The 21,129-nt window shown below is 39.3% G+C and overlaps 1 protein-coding gene across 6 annotated transcripts in view; it reads right to left on the bottom strand.

The window, feature by feature from the left end:
* Positions 1–21,129, bottom strand: part of ULK4 (unc-51 like kinase 4) — a 235,925-nt gene that overhangs the window by 138,431 nt on the left and 76,365 nt on the right. For all 6 annotated transcript variants that reach the window (XR_004418123.2, XM_033061515.2, XM_033061505.2 and 3 more), the window contains exons 23-29: positions 20,504–20,637; positions 17,578–17,699; positions 17,208–17,264; positions 14,152–14,203; positions 13,967–14,061; positions 1,107–1,158; positions 866–1,007 (exon numbers count right to left, since the gene is read on the bottom strand). Coding sequence is in view for 5 of the 6 variants with exons in the window: in XM_033061515.2 (XP_032917406.1) it covers positions 866–1,007; positions 1,107–1,158; positions 13,967–14,061; positions 14,152–14,203; positions 17,208–17,264; positions 17,578–17,699; positions 20,504–20,637 (654 nt within the window). In the remaining variant the exon portion in view is untranslated. The remainder of the gene's footprint in view (positions 1–865; positions 1,008–1,106; positions 1,159–13,966; positions 14,062–14,151; positions 14,204–17,207; positions 17,265–17,577; positions 17,700–20,503; positions 20,638–21,129) is intronic.

Below are 21,129 nucleotides of genomic sequence, written 5' to 3'. Positions count from 1 at the left end.
ATTCCTCCAGCCTTCTTCCATTTATTTAATGTAGGGGTGGAGAACAATTCTCTCACTTAGGGCAGCTAAGGATTGACCATTATTAACTTTTGAGGACCACATAGGAAAATACACTGTAGCATTATTAGATTAATGTAAAATACAATGGATGACTCATCACTACTGCACTCATCTCGTGTTCCTTCCCTCTACTCACAGATGTTACCACCTCACAGTCAATGTGTGCATAATACAGAGAGCCCTCTTTATGCTCACCTGAATGAAACGAGAGGCCTCATTTTACCATTAACCATGTAAATGAAGTTCCAGACCACATCTGGCCTACAGGCTGTACTTTCATCTACTCTGCTGTAGGGTTCTTCTGCTGCTTGGGGCAGCAGGCAAGGACAGCAATTTAGAGGCAATAACCTTTGGGTGGACCATGAAGGATTAACCCATGATGTACTGTTGCTTTTTAAAAAGTTATATGTCATTCCATATGTTTTCAGTACATCTTAAATAAACATATAATATCCAAAATAGACAAAAGATGTTGCAGTCAGAATGTTCTTTATGTTTATTAGAAGAACAAAGAGGAATATTTAAATCACAGCCCAAAAGCTAGAGGGAATCCTGTTTTGCTCCAAGAGTAGCCAGAGGCACAGGTCCAAAAGCGAGTGTCACACAGAAGTTGTGTTTGTTACATATGACAAAATACTAAATAACCTAGGAGGAGATGTTGGGCAAAGAACTTTGGTAACAGTTAATTGCTATTCCCATTTTGACTTAATCATTTAAACATAAAAAGGATGGCTAAAACAAATACACTGTCAAAATGGTTTGCGTATCAAGTTATTCTCCATTACAGGAGCAATATTATACTTACTGAGGCAGCAGTAAATCTCTAATGAGAGACAGAAGCTTGTCTGAGTTGAAGCCCTCCCCCTTCTCCTCAGCCATGACTTCGTGGCTTAAAAGTAGTGATGTGGTTTCCGAGAGCAACCGCAAGCTGAAGATCCTCCATTCCACTTGAAAATAAAGGTGCCAAGAATGTGACCACACTGAAATATAATTAAAACAAACTGTGGAATTCAGGGAAACTGTAGCTGATGTGTCTGTATACTTACCATTCTGACTGTGGACCAAAGAAACAAGTGGTGGGAGGATAGCGTCTTCAACCTAAAACAGAGAATTAGAAAGATGTGGCTTAGATCATTCACAGAGGAAAAAGATAGAACAGAGACATGCTATCATCTATGTTTATTTTGCTGCTAGAGCCCTTAATCAAAGTTGGATAATCATGGAAATTTAGTCATAATCACTCTTACAAAGTCACCAAGTTAATTTTTCTCTGGTAAACTGCAACAAAATTACAGACATTAATGTACTTTTATATAGAAAACAACAGTCACTTTGGTATAATTTACTTACAGGGACTTCTAATTTAAAGTACAGAATTCAGTGCAGATGTAAAATAAAGAAAAATATGTAATATTAAGGAAAAGGAGCATTAGAGTTTCTTAATGCTGATGCTTTAGTCCCTAAACTAACCATTGAATAGAGTTCAGATGAAAAACAGGATGGCATAAAATTAAAATAGATCAGAAAATATGTACAGTAATTTCACGAATACAAGCCACACCAATTTGACCAAAATTTTGGTGGAAACCCGGAAGTGCGGCCAATATTCCGGGGCGGTTAATACATTAACAAAATTCTAAAAGCTGCCAACACGGAAGTGAGAGCCCGCGGCAGCCCCAAGTCAAGCTGGAGCCCGGCCGGCCCCGGCAGAGGTAGGAAAGCCTGGCAGAGGCGGGGCCAGGAGTGCGGGGGGCGGGCGGCTGAGCCTGAGCCAGCAGGGCGGGGCAGGGAGGGCGGCAGAGCCTGGGCCAGCATGGCGGGGGAGTCGGCAGAAGCGGGGCTGGCAGTGCACGGGAGCCCGACCGCATAGGGGAAGATAGCAGAAGCAGGAAGCCCGGCGGCGCGGGGCTGCCCGGCGGCGGGGAATAGCCCCGTAGAAGCAGGGCTGGCAGCGCACGGGAGCCACACTGCATAGGAGAGGACAGTTGAAGCAGGAAGCCCAGCGGCGCGGGGCTGCCCGGCGGCGGGGAATAGCCCCGTAGGACCAGGGCTGGCAGCGCACGGGAGCCACACTGCATAGGAGAGGACAGTTGAAGCAGGAAGTCCAGCGGCGCGGGGCTGCCCGGCGGCGGGGAAAAGCCCTGTAGAAGCAGGGCTGGCAGTGCACGGGAGCCACATTGCATAGGATAGGATAGTAGAAGCAGGAAGCCCGGCGGCGCGGGGCTGCCCGGCGGCGGGGAAAAGCCCCGAAGAAGCAGGGCTGGCAGTGCACGGGAGCCACACTGCACAGGAGAGGACAGTTGAAGCAGGAAGCCTGGCGGCGCGGGGCTGCCCGGCGGCGGGGAAAAGCCCCGTAGAAGCAGGGCTGGCAGTGCACGGGAGCCACACTGCATAGGAGAGGACAGTTGAAGCAGGAAGTCCGGCGGCGCGGGGCTGCCCGGCGGCGGGGAAAAGCCCCGTAGAAGCAGGGCTGGCAGTGCACACGAGCCACATTGCATAGGATAGGATAGTAGAAGCAGGAAGCCCGGCGGCGCGGGGCTGCCCGGCGGCGGAGAAAAGCCCCGTAGAAGCAGGGCTGGCAGTGCACGGGAGCCACACTGCATAGGAGAGGACAGTTGAAGCAGGAAGCCCGGCAGCGCGGGGCTGCCCGGCGGCGGGGAAAAGCCCCGTAGAAGCAGGGCTGGCAGTGCACGGGAGTCACATTGCATAGGATAGGATAGTAGAAGCAGGAAGCCTGGCGGCGTGGGGCTGCCCGGCGGCGGGGAAAAGCCCCGTAGAAGCAGGGCTGGCAGTGCACGGGAGCCACACTGCATAGGAGAGGACAGTTGAAGCAGGAAGCCCGGCGGCGCGGGGCTGCCCAGTGGCGGGGAAAAGCCCCGTAGAAGCAGGGCTGGCAGTGCACGGGAGCCCAGGGGAACCGGGGCTAGCAGCGTGGGGGAGCCCGGCGGTGCGGCGGCCAGCAGTGCCGGCCAGGGCGAGCCAACATGGCAGCGGCGGTGCAGACGGGAGCGGGGAGCCAGGGAGTCTGGCAGCGGTGGCGGCAGCAGCACCGCCCGCAGGGCAAGCAAACGCAGCAGTGGCAGTGCAGACAGGAGCAGGGAGCCTGGCGGCGGCGGCGGCAGCAACACCGCCCGGCCGGCCCAGCCAAGCCGTAGCGCCGAGCCGGGCCATCCACCCCTATCGGCAACCATGAGCGGGCCGAGCCTGCCTGGCCCCGCCCCGAGCCAGTAAACCCCGCTATGCCGTGATCCTGTTACTAATTGGCCAATTTGTGAAAGCTGCGCACGGATTCTCGCTACGAACGAAATTGCGGCTAATATTCGGGGTGCGGCTTATCTATTGACAAAGACAGCAACATTGTCGAGGCACCGGGGGTGCGGCTTATAATCCGTGCGGCTTGTATTCGTGAAACTACTGTACTACCGCTAATGAAATATTCCTAAGCTTAATATAGTGTCTTGAAAATATTTTAACTTCATCCCTTCTAGTAATATACAGTCTTCCACTAAAATGTAAACTTACAATACTAAAGATTTTCACTATGAAAAAATATAATCCAGTCAACTGTTTATTGTCCATGAGGATATTGTTACAAATATATCATCGGTCACAGGACTAGTCAGCATAGCTCCATTTGAAATCAACTGATGATAAACTAGGCTATGGTTCAGTTATAAAAATAGTGCATTATTAGTCTTCTCTACAGGAGAGTTTCTAATTCTTAAATTACTGTTAAAATATAATTTATTTAGGTCATGCTTGGGTGTTGGGGAGAGGATAGATGGACAGCCCTGAGATTTTAAAGCATGCATCATGGATGCACACCTTTTCCTAGGATCTGGCATAACAAGACTGCATTATAATCCCCCATGTGTTTTGTTTCAGTAATTAATAAGAGATGATAAAGTTCTCCTAGATACATGCAGCTACTAAAAAGAAATATCTATAGAACTTGAAAATATGTATGGAAAGGTTAACTACAGTAATCTCACGACCATAAGGCGCACCAGACTATAAGGCACACCCACCGGGGAGTCGGCAAAATTCGCAACTTTGTAGATCATATAAGGCGCACCGGACTATAAGGTGCTCTTTTTTTTTGCAGCGAGGCTCCGCCCCCCGCTCCCCCCCCGCGTGGTTGCTGGTCGAGGCCCCGCCTCAACCCGGTAACCATTGGCCCCCGGGCCCGCCTCCACCCAGCAGGGGCAGTGCCGCGGGCCCCCTGGCCCACCTGTACCTGGCAGCCATGGGCCCCCGGGACCAACTGGATCCGGGAGGGGCGGTGCCACGGGCCCCCTGGCCTGCCTTCACCCGGTAGCCATGGGCCCCTGGGACTGCCTGGACCCGGGAGGGGTGGTGCCGCGGGCCCCCTGGCCCGCCTTCACCTGGCAGCCATGGGCCCCCGGGTCCGCCTGGACCTGGGAGGGGCAGTGCCGCGGGCTCCCTGGCTGCCTTCACCCGGCAGCCATGGGCCCCCAGGACCGCCTCCACCCGGCAGGGGCAGTGCCGTGGGCCCCTGGGCGCGCTCCCAGCTGGCTGCTGTGGCACTGCCGGCTCCCCCCACGGCTCACAGATCACACTTCTGGTTTGGTGAATTTCACAACTTTGTACATCATATAAGGCGCACCGGACTATAAGGTGCACTTCCGGGTTTGAGGGAAAATTTTAGTCAAAAGGATGCACCTTATAGTCATGAAATTACTGTAACTGAAGTTAGCCTCTAGCCATCAATAACTGCAGTTAGCAACTATTTCACTGCTAGTTGGTGGACTCTGTTAAATCAATCTCTAACATTAAGGGACTCATTTACTTTAGCTTTTTTCATTTCTGAAGAAAACTACAACAAAATGCTTTTGTTACAGACTTTCAATAAAAGAAGTAAAAGGATTCTGCTTGAGGTATGGAAGCCAAACTACTCTTGCCAGTACAAATAGCCTTTATACCTATATCGATAATGCTATATAGATGCAGTGACTTTTGTAACATTTTATAATTTTGAAATATTTCATTGCCTTTTTGGTTAATAACAAAACTACACTGCATTTCAACAACTCCATTAGTGCAGGTTTCTAATCTGTTCTATAAATCGTAATGTATCAGTTATAACATATCAGTGAGGTAGGAAAAAATCGTATGTACAGTAATTTCACAAATACAAGCCGCACTGACTATAAACCACATCGCCGGGTGTTGGCAAACATTTAGTTCTTTGTCCATACACAAGTCGCACCCAATTATAAGCCACTCTGTCGTTCACAGTGAGGACCCGCGTGCAACAAAGTTGCCAATTAGTAACAGAATCGTGGCATGGCGGGGTTTACTGGCTTGGCTCGGGTCGTGAGGGTTCAGGGCTGGGGCAAGTGGCCCAGCTCGGCGCTGCCGCTCGGCGGGGCTGCTTGAGGCCAGCTGCTGCCGCCGCTGGGCTCGCTCGCCCCGGTCCGGCGCTGCGCTGCAGTGGCAGGGAGGCATGGAGCTTGCCAGCACCCGCAGCAGTGGTGGGAGGCGGGGATGGAGCCTCCTGCTCCCGTGGCAGCGGCAGGAGGGGAAGGAGCCCGCTGGCACCCACGGCGGCAGCGGCAGGAGGGGAAGGAGCCCGCTGGCACCCACGGCAGCAGCGGCAGGAGGGGACGGGAGCCCCCTGCCTCCCCCCGAGCCACAGGGCCAGCAGGAGGAAGCCCACCCGTCTCCCCCGGGCTGGGTTGCCTGAAGGAGGGAGTCCCTTGCCTTCCCCACTCCCGCGCTGCCTGCATGGAGCCAGCTCCACCCATGGTGCAACAGAGTAACCAATGTGTAACAATCACGCAGTCCCAGGTTTTACTGGCGGGTTGCTCGACTCGGCACCTCGGTTTGCACTTCCGGGGTTGTAAATGTCAGAAAATTATTCACATATTAGCCGCTCCTGAGTGTAAGCTGCATTTCTGGTGTGGGAGCAAAATTTTAGTCAAAACGGTGTGGCCTGTAATCGTGAAATTACTGTACTTAAGATCTTTCAGTCCAAGAAACCAGTTCAACTACTGCGAAGTTTCTCAAAGAAAGAAATAAATGTAAGTGGTAAATTAAAGGTGTGAAACAGAAAAGAGGAAAAGAAGCAGCTCTCAATTATCTGAACCAACCTAGAGTGCCTGTATATTATGAATCACTCAACAGCAGAAGCATTGACTCAGACTTATACCGATTAAGATGACAGTATACAACAGTATGATGCAACTTCAATTTCTAAAACTCAAAATCTTCTTTCACTTTAATCTAACATTAACAGCAGTCTTTCCATATTACTGAATATAGTTATTCCAGTCATAAGTATTTTCTAAGATAAATGCATTTTCAACTGTCATTGTAAAGAAAGATTCATTAGGTCTTAAACGACTGTAGTAGTTTATTCTGAACTTTTTCTAACACAAATCTCAGTTTTATTAAACAAACTGTTTAGAAAGGAATTTTCCATAGAAGTTTTTTGCCTCATGTCAGTTCAGTGTGGTGGGGAGATCAACTAAATGAAGCACTAATCCTATGGAAAATTATTTTGTTATGCAAAAGCATATCAGAATGCATATGCTGAAGTGGTAAGCACATATTAAATTTTATATGATCCTTAAATCAGATACTTCTTAACTCCACAACCATAATCTCTCCATGCCATTTGGATTGCTGCTTTTCAATAATATTCATATAACTTTGTATCAATAAGGCAAAATAAACTGAAGTGTAAATATTTTTAACAAATTCACCAGTAGATTGCAAATGTGTCTGTCATTTATGTATAGAGAAGAATGGTACTTGCATTTTGGCACCAAAATAAATAGAAAAATATTCAAACAAGGATTTATTTCTTCCTCTTTTGAATGGCTGCTGATATCTGTATGGAATTAAATCTCCATAGATGCATGAAGATAAATCAGATAGAGGTTTTTTTTGTCTCAGTCATTATCACTAAGATTGCTTAATGAAAAAAGGAAATTATTCTTCTTTAAGCCTAAACACACTAAATAGGTTGAATATGATTATAGCTCTAGATGACTTCCTACCACCTTTTAAATAGCCTGATATTCAGTTCATGATGCGCCTCTAGCTGCACAAAGCCACCACTGTATTATTCTGTAACGATGGCATTTCAAGGCTGTGCTGTCATAACTGTGCTGTTATCAGTACCCAAAACAGCAATAAAATTCTAGAAACTTCCACGCAAACTACATTCACATCTCCCAACTATAATATATATATACAGGACCAAAAAAAAAAATCACAGCTCAAACCTGGTAATCCTGTTTCTGACAGCTGGAATGGAGTAGAAGAAGTGTATGAGAAACAGACCAAACATAAAATACACCTCTAATTTCTAGAAAAGTACCTCTTGAATTAAGAAACTTCCTAAGTTGATGTTGTATCTGTATTTTTGCATTTAGCCTTTTCTCCCATATATTTGTCCTATCCGATTTTAAATGTATTTATACTTTCAGTATGTGTAATACTTACAGCACTGCATTTTACACTTCAATTATGCCTTATGAAGACATATCCATGCTTATTTTAAAGCTTGATACCCACATATTCTTGGTTTACAAAAAGCATGACTGATTATTTATCTTTCCCGTGCCATTCATAATACTACACTACAGAGTATTTTGTTCCCAAGATGAAGATTTTTCTACTCAGACTGTCCTTGCATCATTGAGCTGTACTTTTTCTTGGTAAACTTAATTCCCTTTGAGAGTGAATGACCACAACTGCATTCAGTATTTGAGACCTGAGTGCACCATGACACAACATTTTCTGCTTTTTTGTCTGTTTCCTAGTCATCTAGTTGTCTTTCTTATTACTGCTGAATATAAAGCTATCATTTCCATAGAAAAATAACGCCAAAATGTTTCCAGAAGTCACAGCAGTTTAGAGTTTGACACCGCGTACGTACAGTAGAAATTACTTTCCCATGTCCACTACTTGTTGAATTGCATGTCATTGTTTTCCTTTCACTCAAATCTTTAAAACTTCTGCAACTTCTCTGTCAGTTTTAATTTTCACTACTGTGAATGATTTTGCGTCATCAGTCAATTCTGTGACCTCCCTATTCGTTCCCTCTTCTGGATTAGCAGCAAATGTTTCAACAAACCTTTGTAAGATACTAGTCTTAAAATACCTAAATTTTTTAGAACTGATCTCTATGCCCCACTTAATAAATTTTAACTAGTTAGAAGATGATTAGCCTGTGGGTAAGAGGGAACGACCACTAATGAATCTGAAGTCTTTGGTGAATGACTTTGTCAAAATCTTTTTGGAAATATAAGTCCAGAACCAGATTCTATCCAGAACCAGAACATCTGTCTCCATAATACTGAGTAACTTCTGCAAGGAAAAGTAGTGAGGTATGAGCATCACTGAGAAGAGCCTGGCTTCATCTTCTGGACACTCCCCCCCCACACACACACTTTAGATATTTATACTCATTATTGACATCTCCTCTCAATTGTCTTCTCCAAGTTGAATAGGTCAAACTCCCTCAGCCTTTCCTCATAAGAGATATGTTCCAACCCCAAATCATCTTTCTGCCTTCAAATTTCTCAAAGTATTTGCTCAAAACACAGCACACTCCTCAGTGTTTTAATATCATCAGTAATCTCTCAGAATGTAATAGAAAAAATAATCTAATGCATGTTAGAATGGGGTGGGAAGAAGGATTACACTTCTTTAATTTTTATTTAAAAGTCTTCAGAATCTTCATTGAGGATTTGGCTTTTCTTACTTCTGGGAAGAGACAGCACTGATTGACTGATTCAATATGTCAATTAGTAGAGAACTCGTTTCACAAAAAAGTCTCATGTCATGTGAATTAGTTTAATAGTCAGAAAGCCACACGCAGTGTAGTATTTTAATCTACTTGGAAAGCGAATGTGATTGAACTTCTGTACAATATGTGAATATAGTCACATCCTACACTGACAAAATTAAGATGTCAGTGGTTAGATTACAATAGCCTGTGGATGAAGAACACCATTGATGCTGAATCAAGAAAAAAGCACTCACAGAAGTTTCTAACCCTTGTGTTGTCAACTTTAAGGAAACTAATAACTCTCATATTGTCAAATAGTAGGCTCCCCTGTCATATGATTTTTCCCTTCATTTCCCATCAAGCAACTCATCATGTTCTATGTGCTTTCATTTTAGTCTGATTTTTAAAAGTAAGTTTTCAAAGCTTGAGGAAGAGAATTACTGCTGACAACTTTTGCCTTTACCAGAGAACAACTTTAATGTTTTGGGTAAAAGATTGTATGTGCAGTACACAGATCATTTTTGGGAGCTAGTTGAAGTATAAGAAAGTTGGAGTATAAGAAAGGACTCCCACAGGAACTGTCTGCCATCATGAGCTTCTTCACTGCTCTGAATTTGCATATGTCCTTTTTTCAGGCAAATAAATATACTTAACACAAAAAAGAAAAACGCAAATTATACAGTCAGCATGAATTCTTCCAGTTAATTATATCTAAACATTTACCAAGATTGGAAAATCAATATCAGTATAACACTTAGTATCTTAGATTTGTAAGTATGTTTACATTTTAGGTAAACAGAAGAAACAAGTAGTTGGACTAGTGCCAGTTTGAGAAACCAGGGTTAATATTTCACTTGAGTCTATACAGACTCTTCTTAATGATCTTCAACATCATATTTGGATACCTGGAAATCTAGTTTTGTAAAAATTTGCCAAGTCTAATTTACTGTTATTCTTTACTTTATATCTTGTAAAAATGCACACAACTGCATGCAAAATGAAATTACTGCTCACTGTTGGCTTTCATTTAAGCACTTTCAATTAATTTTCATTGACTTTATTAAACTTTGCAATATCTAATACAGTCGATTTCCACAGAAATTAATCTCCTCAATAACTGACTTCAGGTTGATAGTAATCAGAAATTTGACCACAAAACCCCACAATTTATTTTATTTTCTTTGTTAAAAGTACAAATGCAAAAGTAAATCAAACATGAACTAAAACCCAGAACAAGTAATTCTTCTCAAAGTGGGAAAGAAACTGAGATGTTGCTTTTAAATTCCTATTAATTTAAACTATTTTCATTTTAATTAAACTAAAACCAGAACTCAAATAAAAAACTTCCTGGTTCTGCTTGCTCAATACAGTCCCACTTTTTATTACATTAATTAAACTTAATTAGAAATGCATTTAATTTCTCATTAGAGACTTTAAAGCAATATCACAGTAAGAGTAGAAAAAATTGCATCCTCTCAAAAAGGTTCTGGCCTTCACCCAGCCTCACTCCCTAAAATTCTGCTTGTAAACAACTTGGTCTAAATGAGCAACCCAGACTCATCCTTCCGAGCTCAGTCTAGGATTTCAATTTCTCTCCAGTTAAAGAGTGTCCTATTAACCACTGTTATACTTAAATATTGATCTGGAAGCTTGAACATGTCTTGCTTCAATATTTTAAAAAAGCACAAAGTTCTGCTGTGTGCTGAAATTTATATTCATAGATTCCAGTCATGCTCAGCCAGCAGCAATTAGTAGATATCCCTCGAGCAACAGCAATTCCAAAAATAGTCTGTATGCATCACAGAAGATGAAGTACCATTTTCCTCTAAAGTAATGTATGCTGTACATTCAAGTATAATTAGCACACTAGACTTCGTAAATAGTATTAAACTAATTACTGTTTGCACCACTAGTGGCAGATGTGGTTAGAGATTATTAATTACAATGGACAATTTCTTGGATTTCTTTAATACAAAATGCAAGGTAATTTCTCCGCTTTATTTTATATCTGAATGACTATTTGCTGAGTGTCGGGAGGGCTCTTTTAAATTAGCAAGAACTGTTATTTATGAAAATCAATGAGTGAAGTAATAGATTCTCCTAAAAAAAAACCTGTTCATTAACAAAGATGTAATTTTATACCTAAACCAGGAAAACTGCTAAAGTGGTATGTGTCAGAATTACTGGACAAGCTATGTTGAGATGGATTTTAAATAAACATTTAAAACTTTCAACACATGAAATGAAGTACAGTAATTTCACAATTACAAGTTGCACTGAGTATAAGCCACACTTCTGGGTGCCAGCAACTTTTCATTCTTTGTCCATACATAAGCTGCACCTGATTATAAGCCACACATTACAATACAGAGTGTGATAAAAGGTATCTATTCTATCACCATCTGTTGAGGGTGGGGGCAGTGATCCTTATCTCAACGGCAGATATTCTGCTAATGGGCCATCCATTGAAACCAGGCAGGGCATTGCTCTTTATCTTTGCACAACCCATCCTTCCTCCAGCGAGTCATTTTCTGCTAATGGCCCATTGAGTCCCACTGTGGGACTGATAAAATTACTTCATCCCATTGGAAGTTGCTCCAGTCAGGGGGAAGAGCCCAACATTTCTTACCAAGATAAAAACATTGGTTTTGGGACACTAAGGGAGCCCCTTTCTCCACTGGACTCCAGAGGAAAACCAGATTTCTCCACATCACCACTGGACCTCCAGAGGGAAATTGCACCTTGTAGAGGACCATTGCTTCCACTGAATCACATCTGTCACTGCAGGAGGATGCAGCCACCATTTAATGGGACTGCTACCAACACCCTGCCTGATGGGGTGTCAGGTTGTACTCTGACTTTGTCATGGTTTGGAGTTTGTTTCTTTGTAGTACTGTATTTCTATTTTAATTTCCCTAGAAAATAACTGTTATTCCTAATTCGTTCTTTGTCCGTATATAAGCCGCACCTGATTATAAGCCACACTTTGGGTTCGGACCAAGATTTTAGTCAAAATGGTGTGTAAATTACTGTAAATTGCTCCCCAGAAATCTAGATACTTTAAAACTCCCGTACTGTGACACATGGGTTACTTAACAGAGACTAAGATAGTCACTCCCAGGCTTCAGGAAAAAGTTCTGCTAAATGTGGACATGGGCACAGGCAAAGGACAGCTGTAAAGAGGAATTGTCTCTTCCAGAGAAAATCCCCAGACCATTAAAGTTGAAACAGGTAATTTTATTTAACGTGCTGACACAAAGTATTGCAATTTCAGTCAGTGCTGCTAGACCTCCATAAAAATGGTACATATATCTGTAAATATAAGACACACTGACAATTCACAAAAGTAAAGCAATTATTTTTTAAAATTTAGGTGATTTAAAAGATACAGCTATAGTGAGAGGTAGGCGGACAGGCATGTAAGGAGATACCAGTAGGCATTCATACTTCACCTACACTTAACATTTCGTTTCTAGTAAATTAAAGTAAATGGAACAGTTCTGTACTATTTCCCCTATGACTACTAATTGGTTAGATTTTTTTCAACAAGGACCATTTTCTTGAATACCACTTTTGTGAGCATTCATGAAAAAAAATTCTATTAAAGTAATTTCACGAGTATAAGCTGTACCTGATTATAAGCTGCACTACTGGGTGTCGGCAACTTTTCATTCTTTGTCCATATATAAACCACACTGGATTATAAGCTGCACTTTCATTTGCAGCGAGGGTGGCTCGCGCAACAAAGTAACCAATTTGTAACAATCACGCGATCATGGGTTTCACTGGCAGGTGCTCAACTGCGAGCTTCGCTTCCCCTGCAGTGCTGGCGGGAACCTGCCTTCCCCCGTGCTGGCAGCAGGAGGGAGCCCAGCCCACTGCTGGTAGGGGGGAGCCCAGCCTGCCTTCCCCCGCAGTGCCGGCAGGAGGAAGCCCAGCCTGCCTTCCCCCACGCTGCCGGTGAGAGCCCACCTCCCCCTGCCGTGCAACATAGTAACCAATTTGTTACAATTGCGCGATTGCAGGTTTTACTGGCTGGTGCTCAATTCGCGAGCTCAGCTCGGCCCGTGGCTCACACTTCCAGGTTGGCAAATTTCAGAACTTCGTCCATACATTGGCCACTCCGGAGTATAAGCTGCACTTTGGGGTTGGGACCAAAATTTTAGTCAAAAGGGTGTGGCTTATACTCATGAAATTACTGTACTTAAATTCCCATTTATATTTTGGATTCATTTTACTATTTTCACTTATTAAGACTTTATAATCTAAATACTCAACTAACATACACACCAAATAGGATTCATTTCTAAAAACACTTGATTTCTAAGATTACCCATTCTTATCTAGCACAATCCCTAATCTTATTTATTTGTTGATGTCTTTCTTGATATAAGAGCTGTATTAAGTGTGTGCTCTTGACTTAATTGCAACACAAACACATAAGATTCAATTTGAATCAAATGGTCATCTCAGTGAGTATGGTGGATTGTAGTGATGTAAAAAGCTTACAATTTGGTAACTCTAATGAAATTTTTAAGTAAGAAATCTGTTAGACTTGAAAAAGCAAGTAAACAAGCAACAATAGAAACACCCAAACACCATAACTGCTACTGATGACCACATAAGATGATACGATATATATTATATGAGATATGATATGATATGATATGATATATGATATGATATGATATGATATGATATGATATGATATGATATGATATGATATATATCTACTACCCCCCTCATATGATAGAATGGGATCAATCCTCAGAGGTGGTCTTTCCAAGCCATGTTGTTGTTAAAAGCATATGTTTATGTAAAACGTATAGTGGCAAAAGTTTCACTAATATATAGCAACATACTTGCATTGAAACTGAAGAAACACTGATATAATGAAGAACCACTCTTTCTAAATTCTAAGTCCTTCTCATTCTTCCTCTAATCCCTCAACTAAATACAGTAAACTGAATGCCTTGCAGCTTCTTTGAAAATTCTCTATAAACAGCAAGTATTTTCCTTTCAAATAGAACCACAACACATTTTAAACCATACTCTAAATGGTTTCTTAATCTTCAAAACTTTCTATTTCTAAATGGAATTAGGTCTATCAGCCAGCAACTACTTAAACTGCTTCAGACTTACAGTGAAGCGATGGGTCATCAGCAAGGTGGGATGCTCAGTTACTGCTTCAAAGGTCAATAAAGTAGTCTTAATCAATTCCTCTGATGCAGCTTGCCCTGTTGGTAAAAGTAATCATATTCCTTCATAAAATTCAATAGTTAAAATATCTGTGCCTTAAAGTACTGCAATATCATAGGTTACCCCACCTATTGCTCTATCCAAGTTTGTTTCTCCTGAATCTATTGATCTGATGAACTCCTACAAAAGAAGCAGCATTTATGTTAAAACACTTTAGGAAAAAAAAATTAAAAGCATAATCACTGAATAATTACAAAAAGAAATTATTTTAAAAACTGTGTAAATACAAAATATTGCACCTACATCAGGGTAAACTTTCGTAATAATTAACTAAAACTGAAAGTACTAATGATCTAGTTGTTATAATTTTGCAAACCTGTAATGCTGTTGGAACCTTAAATGTGGAGTACAGTAAGGATTATTACTCTGACTAATATCAGAAATCATAACATTTCTAGCTAAATAGAAAGTAATTAAATGTCTTCACTGTTAACAGAAAACTAATTTCTTAGAAGATTTTGAACTACCTTGGATGTGATTATGTAAAAATAACTCACTAAAATGACCAAAGACGCTTCAGAAAATGCAATTTTCTGTTATTTGTACCATCTTTTTGATCTCCATGCATACTATACACGTTATGGACACAGTTACACTCCAAACATGCAAAAATGCATATATAACTTCCTATTAAAAATGCCCTAAATGAATCATCTTATTAAGGAACAGGGTCAATAAAATATTAATAATCTGGTTTAAGTAAATATTGTACAATTAGACCACTGTTCTTTTGCTTTCATTTCTATGCATAGTTGTTCATTTCACAGGGATGCAAAAATGTTATTAAAACTTGTTAAGTAAGGAAAATTCTCAGCAGAATGTGTAGTATGCTCTTTTTTACTAATGTATTTAGAAAAATAGTGTTGCTTTGTATTTCACCACTAAATAAATTTTCCTTATTGCATATTAAATTGGAAGAAGTTTCTACACGGGTTATCTATTTCACAATAAGTATGAAACATCTAAAGGATTCTTCTCTAATTAAAAATAGACTTAGAAAGCAATTCTATATTTCATTATTTAAAAGCACCTTGGAAGGAGTCATAAAAAACAAGTGCTTCTATAAAAAAAAGTTATCTTCTAGATAATTTGAAGAGAATTACTAGGTATTATCTAATTAATTCGATTTGAAAGAGAGTAAATTATTTTGTTTGTTCCTTTTTAGACAGTTTCACACAAGAGCAATTTGTAAACATCAAAACGGTGCAAAAACTGTTTTGGCTACTAATGCTTATTAATTTTACATTAGAAACACAGGAAAGGATGTGTGATTTAAAGAAATGCAACTAGCTGGGGTTTCTCAAGCAATGGAGAGAAATGGTATATGTGTATTTCACAACAGGTGAGCCTGTGCCCTGTGCACACCACCAGAAGCCTGTTATTAGCTGTGCCTTTGGGGCATGGCGTGTCCTCCATGTACTTCTGTTCGTAGCAGAGAACATGAAAGGACTGTTCCGACTTGCTCTCAATTCCTTTGCTCAACACTACTGAAAATTACAGCGATGATGGAAGTAACTTCAAAGCAGCAAGAAAAAAAAGAATTCTCAATGCACAACTGTTACAGGAAAATAACTTCTTTTCCATCCAGATCCCAAGTACACATTTTTCCACTCTGCATAATTTTCTTATTGTTAAGAACAAGACTACTGAATAAATCAGAAAAAAAAAGAGAAGAAAAAAACCAGATTGCCTCAGTAAAGTCTTAGGGGCCTCAGTTATAGCACAATATTTTGAAAAAATATAAGGTGATGATTTAATGTCCCTTTATAGGTGTCAGTGAGAATGTTGCTAAACACAAATTTCCGGAGTAGATTGTTGCCTGATAGAACAGGCATCCATTACATAAACAGTTACTCTTCCAGATGCAATTATATTAGTCATATCACACAGTTACATAAAATGGATTACAATTTGATACTGAATTTTTCCGATATACTACCGTTCCTCCCTTTTTCATGTGCAAATTTAAATAGTGTATGTAAGTTCCAAAATTGCCTCTTTCAAGAAAGACAGGACAAAATGCAGGAAACATTGAGTAATGGGCTCCTCCTTGATTTGAGAAAAAAGCTGTGCTAGTATAACTAGCCTGACTTCCTCAGTCAGTAGCTCAAACAAGCTGGACTAACATCAAAAGAAAACTTTCCTTGTACCTGGTCTGCTGTACCTATATTGTTGACAGAAGAATTTCACCTTCTAGAAGGTTGATTGAAAACTACTAATAAATCTACTGCCTAGTTACAAATGCTTCAAAGAGACAAAAAGCTTTGTAATTCAACATCTACAGTTTCAATTTTTTTTCATCATTCTAATGTTAATTTTTACACGAGTATTTTAGTAGAGCTAAATTAAACCACATTTTCTTGGAATAAAGAGTCAAAAGAGAAAGAGAAGGTAATCTGAACACACAACTTGAATCTAATTGTTTATAGCAAACCATTTCTTTATGCTAATTGGAGATAAATACCTAGTTGCCATTTATGAACTCATGCACTTAGAAGTATTGGCTTAACTCTGATATGCAATTTGGAATATCATTTTTTTTCTCATTTAGCATAAACAACTGTTTTCAAACGAGGAAATTACGTTAGAACTGTACTACTTGACTTCTCCTGTACTATCTAATGGCAGAGCTAAAAACTTCATTTTCTATGGGTAATGTCAGAAATAGGTTGTAAATGCCAGCATGAATTCAGTATCTTAGCTCCATTTCCATCTACTAAACACAGTTTAGAAGTACTGGCAAGAAGAAAAAGGTGACAAGGAGAAACAATACCTTAAATATAGATTAATAACAATATCTCTTTAATTTCTGCTCATAAAACACTATTATGAAATTTCAGAGAGAATATTCTATGTAATTTAGAGTTAAACTTTTCAAAAATAAAGCACACAGGAAATTCTTAGCTTATCAAATATGTGCAAAGTTCCCCTTTGAATAAATAGATAACTACAAAAAATATTTTCTGATTATATATAAAGTTTTGAACACAAAGCTTAAAATATACATTCAGAATAAACTTCTCTCTCCAATTTAGAATTTTAATGTAATTTTATATCATTCATTTCCAAAATTTTATGCATAGATGTATCTTGTAGAAGTATTTATCTTCTACTTCATACTCACAAGTAAGATGCCATAGTTGAAAAGAAACTCCTTTGTGACTATGTGGGGACGAAATACCTATTTGAAATTAGCCAAAGTTGAAAAAAATTATGTTAAATGCATATCTTACGACCAGAAAAAGTAAAACAATTATTTCACATGTTAAAAAAAAAAAGAGGACAAAATATACATTTGCTTCTGTCATTACAGTTGTTATATAATGCACACTTATCAAATGCCACTTCGTAGCTGGAATACTCATCAACATATATATCTGTGCAATAACAAAACATCAATTTTACTCATTCTGATCATGATTGACATAAATTAAATTTTGGGAAACTAAGAGTTTTTCCTCTGTGTAACAAATTTTGGGGGGAAAAAAATCTACCTGGGATGTCACGAGATGAAGCACTACAGGCATCATAGGAAGGCACATCTTCAGCTGTTTGGCCTGAACTGTTGATGGATGTTTACGTCCAGAGACATTAGTTAGGGCACTGAGAATGTCACCTACAGAAAATAGCATTTCAGGCTGATCCAACACAAAGACATCACTAAACAAAAGCAAATTACATATAAAATATCTCTGTTACAGTAGTCTCTGTTCACTCCTGTCTTCTCTGTCTGGCAGTCAATGTTCATGATGAACCCAGCACTTCTTTCCTAGTTCAGTCTTCAAAGAAATTCCCTACTCTGGTTACAGGGACAGGCAAAGGTGACCTCTGGCAAAACAGTGAGGATAGAAGTATAAGGTGAGTGTTGATCTAAAGATGAAATTACCCCTCTTGGTAGAGTGAACTTATACTGGTTAAATTATGTGGATGCAGTTTTATTTCCAGTGAAGTAAAAAGTGAAATTCTCATGACTTTCAGCTAACCAAGAACTGAATGAACCAAGATTAGCAGGTGACATAATACTGAGGCAGTATGTTTCCCCTGTAGTACAGTTCAACAGGAAAAAAAATCCCCAAATCCTTCCCCTCCAAAAAAAGAGATCCTTCCACCAGCCATGCACACACACAAATTCTCATGCACAGATTTAACTGTGACACAAGTGACCTAAAGCTACAGGAATTCTAACAAAAGAGATAGCAACAGATCAATGAGAGAACTTAGTTGCTTCCATAACAAACCCCAGATATAATAATAAGCTAACAAAATGATAATTGCAATAGTGAAAATTATACTTCAGACTCAGAAAATACATATAAAAAACAAGGAATATTATGCTAAATTTGTGGTAGGTTTCCTATTGTCTACAAAAAGCAAGACCTCTTCTGCATGGGATAAAGAACAGAAGCAGCATGAGAAACATTAGCTCGTATGAGCAGAAGGAAAATTCTGTCCCTATAACCTGAAAATACTAGAAGCCAAATGCTGTCTTGAAAGAGCACCTATTATATTTTTTCCCCCTAAAAAGACAGCTGCTCAAAACTGCAAAAGAGAATTCACAAATATATGTTAAGCAAATAAAGAATGGGAGTCTGTATTTTATATAATTTTTCAGGCCAGAAAAGGCCTTTCCTTTCAGAGTAAGGCAGAATGTAATCATGTTATATAATACCAATACTTCTTCTCTGTTCCTATGGAGTTCAATTTTCAATATAAGCAGAAATTACATAGTCTTGCACTAAAGTAGGCCTTGACTCATTCACTGGTAAAGAAAGGAAGTGTTGCTTAAAACTCTTCAAATACATAAAATACTTTTTTATCAATCCATTTTTTTTAATTACACACAATATTGTAATTCAACAAGACCTCTCTGTGGTTAGTAACTGAACAAACTCTCTTTCTATATTTTAAAGAATATATAGCCATCATATTTGGAAATTTGGCATTTGATAAATAGATAGATATGGCTACCTGTAATTGTAGCATGATCTAAACAATTTATATCTACTTCCTAAAACTAGGTTAACCATTATAAATGCAGAAAGAAAATTACTTACTTATTTACAACAACCAAAAAATTTTTAAATTAACCAGAATATTAACAATTTCTTTCTTCTGTTCAAATTTATCTTTAAGGACAATTTCTATAGCTTGTTAATCTATTTGGTTTATAGCTACATCTGGTGGAAGAAGATGGGATCAGTAAGGAGCTTACATGAATGCATATTAAAAAAGTCAGCTAAGATTAATTCGAAATCAACAGTTAAACTGCTTTTCACTGTTCCAGTTTTCAAATCTGATTATTATTCTTAGCTGCCTATAGCTTTTACCACCTCAAGCAGTACATGCTCCTTCATCATACAGTCATAAAAACAAAAAGACTTTTGACAAATATGGACGAATATAGAGAGGTCATTTCAGATTACAGAACATCAACACACAGATCCAGATTGGAAAAGAAAACAAAGTGTATGCTTGATATCAGTTCTCAAAAATGCACTGAAATTGTGTATCAGAAGTAATTGCATGCCTAATCAATTGATGTACTATGTATTGTGATAACAACTACGTATTTGAAACCTTTAGATTCTGAGGAAATATCCCAGCCTACTATATTAGTTGCATATGATATATATAAACAGCAGGAGGTGAATTTGAGCTTAAAACATTTATAGTCTGAGACTTCCATCCTGAAATATAGCCAGTATGCAAACCTGGTATTTAGTTAGGGAAAAGGGATCAGGTGTTTGCAGTAAGGCAAAAATTTGCATTAACAGAGGAAGTAAAGTTTCTCTTAAAATAGCAGCATGACATTTAGGGCTACTAACCTTTGCAGTGCTACCATTACATTTTCAATATCCTAGTGATAATGTAGAGAAGATGAAAAATACATCAGGTATGATCTCATCAGAAAATAATTTTATGAAAATAAACTTCATATGCATGAGCAAATCAGTTTCAGGCATCTAAAATAACTGAAATATCTCAGCTGAAATTTTCCAGAAAAATCACCTATAGCAAATAATATAAAAGTTTCAGTGTAAGCGATTAAAATGTAGTCATAGATATGCCCTGTTGCATCTCTCACAGACTCCTGTTTATGGGGCAAGTTTACTCTAAAATTGTACAATGTTTATAGATTTTACAGTACCTTTAGAACATTGATAAAACTTCTTGTAGCTCTGGGCTTCATTCCTGACTGAGCTGGCGAGGCTTACCATTCCACAAACACAAAACATTCATATAGGAAATCATGCATTCCAATACAAAATATCTGATCATGACATATCTAAAAAATTTCAGGAAGCTGATATAATGCAAACTCAGAAAATACAGTCTTTCCACCTGTATATATAAGGACATACCTGTTTGTTGACAGAGTAAGCAAAGGTAAGATCTGTTTGGTTAACAAACTGTATTTACCTAGAATTCCTGGCAGCTCCCGCACAATGTGATAGATGAGAAGATCAAGACATTTTGACAGATATTCACTGCCACCTTGCTGCTCTTTTCCTGGCATGGTCTTTCTGCTGTCTCTTTCAATGTACATCATGAGTCTACATTTAAACAAGTGCAAAACATTAACCCTCATACCAAAGAAAGTAACACTGTTTCTCAAAAAAACTATTGAACCAGACTTTTCTGGTATCTGTGGTTACAATCAAGACGATACATTAGTTTTGTCCCTGTTATTTTGTTGAAATTTTACATTTTTATTTTTATCAACTCTAAAACCAACACAAATTACTGAGTCAAGGAAAGAAACACTTAAGCTACTTTAAGTGAGTACAACTCTACTAAGTTTAAATGAATATATGATGTTAACATAGTGTAAATATTTCTGCAAACTTAGACTAATTTTACAATCCACTTTATTTTGAAATACATAATCAATATGTGCAATATAAGTGAAAGGCATTAATTTTCAACTCATAAGAATTCCAAAAGCAAGGATAATTAAAGTCAACATAATAAGAAATCAATCTTTCAGTCCAGAAAAATCATACTACACAGATCACACTGCAGCCTATTAAAATGTTAGCACTACT

Source organism: Catharus ustulatus, chromosome 1 (genome assembly GCF_009819885.2).
Source record: "Catharus ustulatus isolate bCatUst1 chromosome 1, bCatUst1.pri.v2, whole genome shotgun sequence".
Taxonomy (NCBI): domain Eukaryota; kingdom Metazoa; phylum Chordata; class Aves; order Passeriformes; family Turdidae; genus Catharus; species Catharus ustulatus.
The sequence above is the reverse complement of the archived record's forward strand: the minus strand, read 5'-3'. Positions and strand labels throughout refer to the sequence as shown.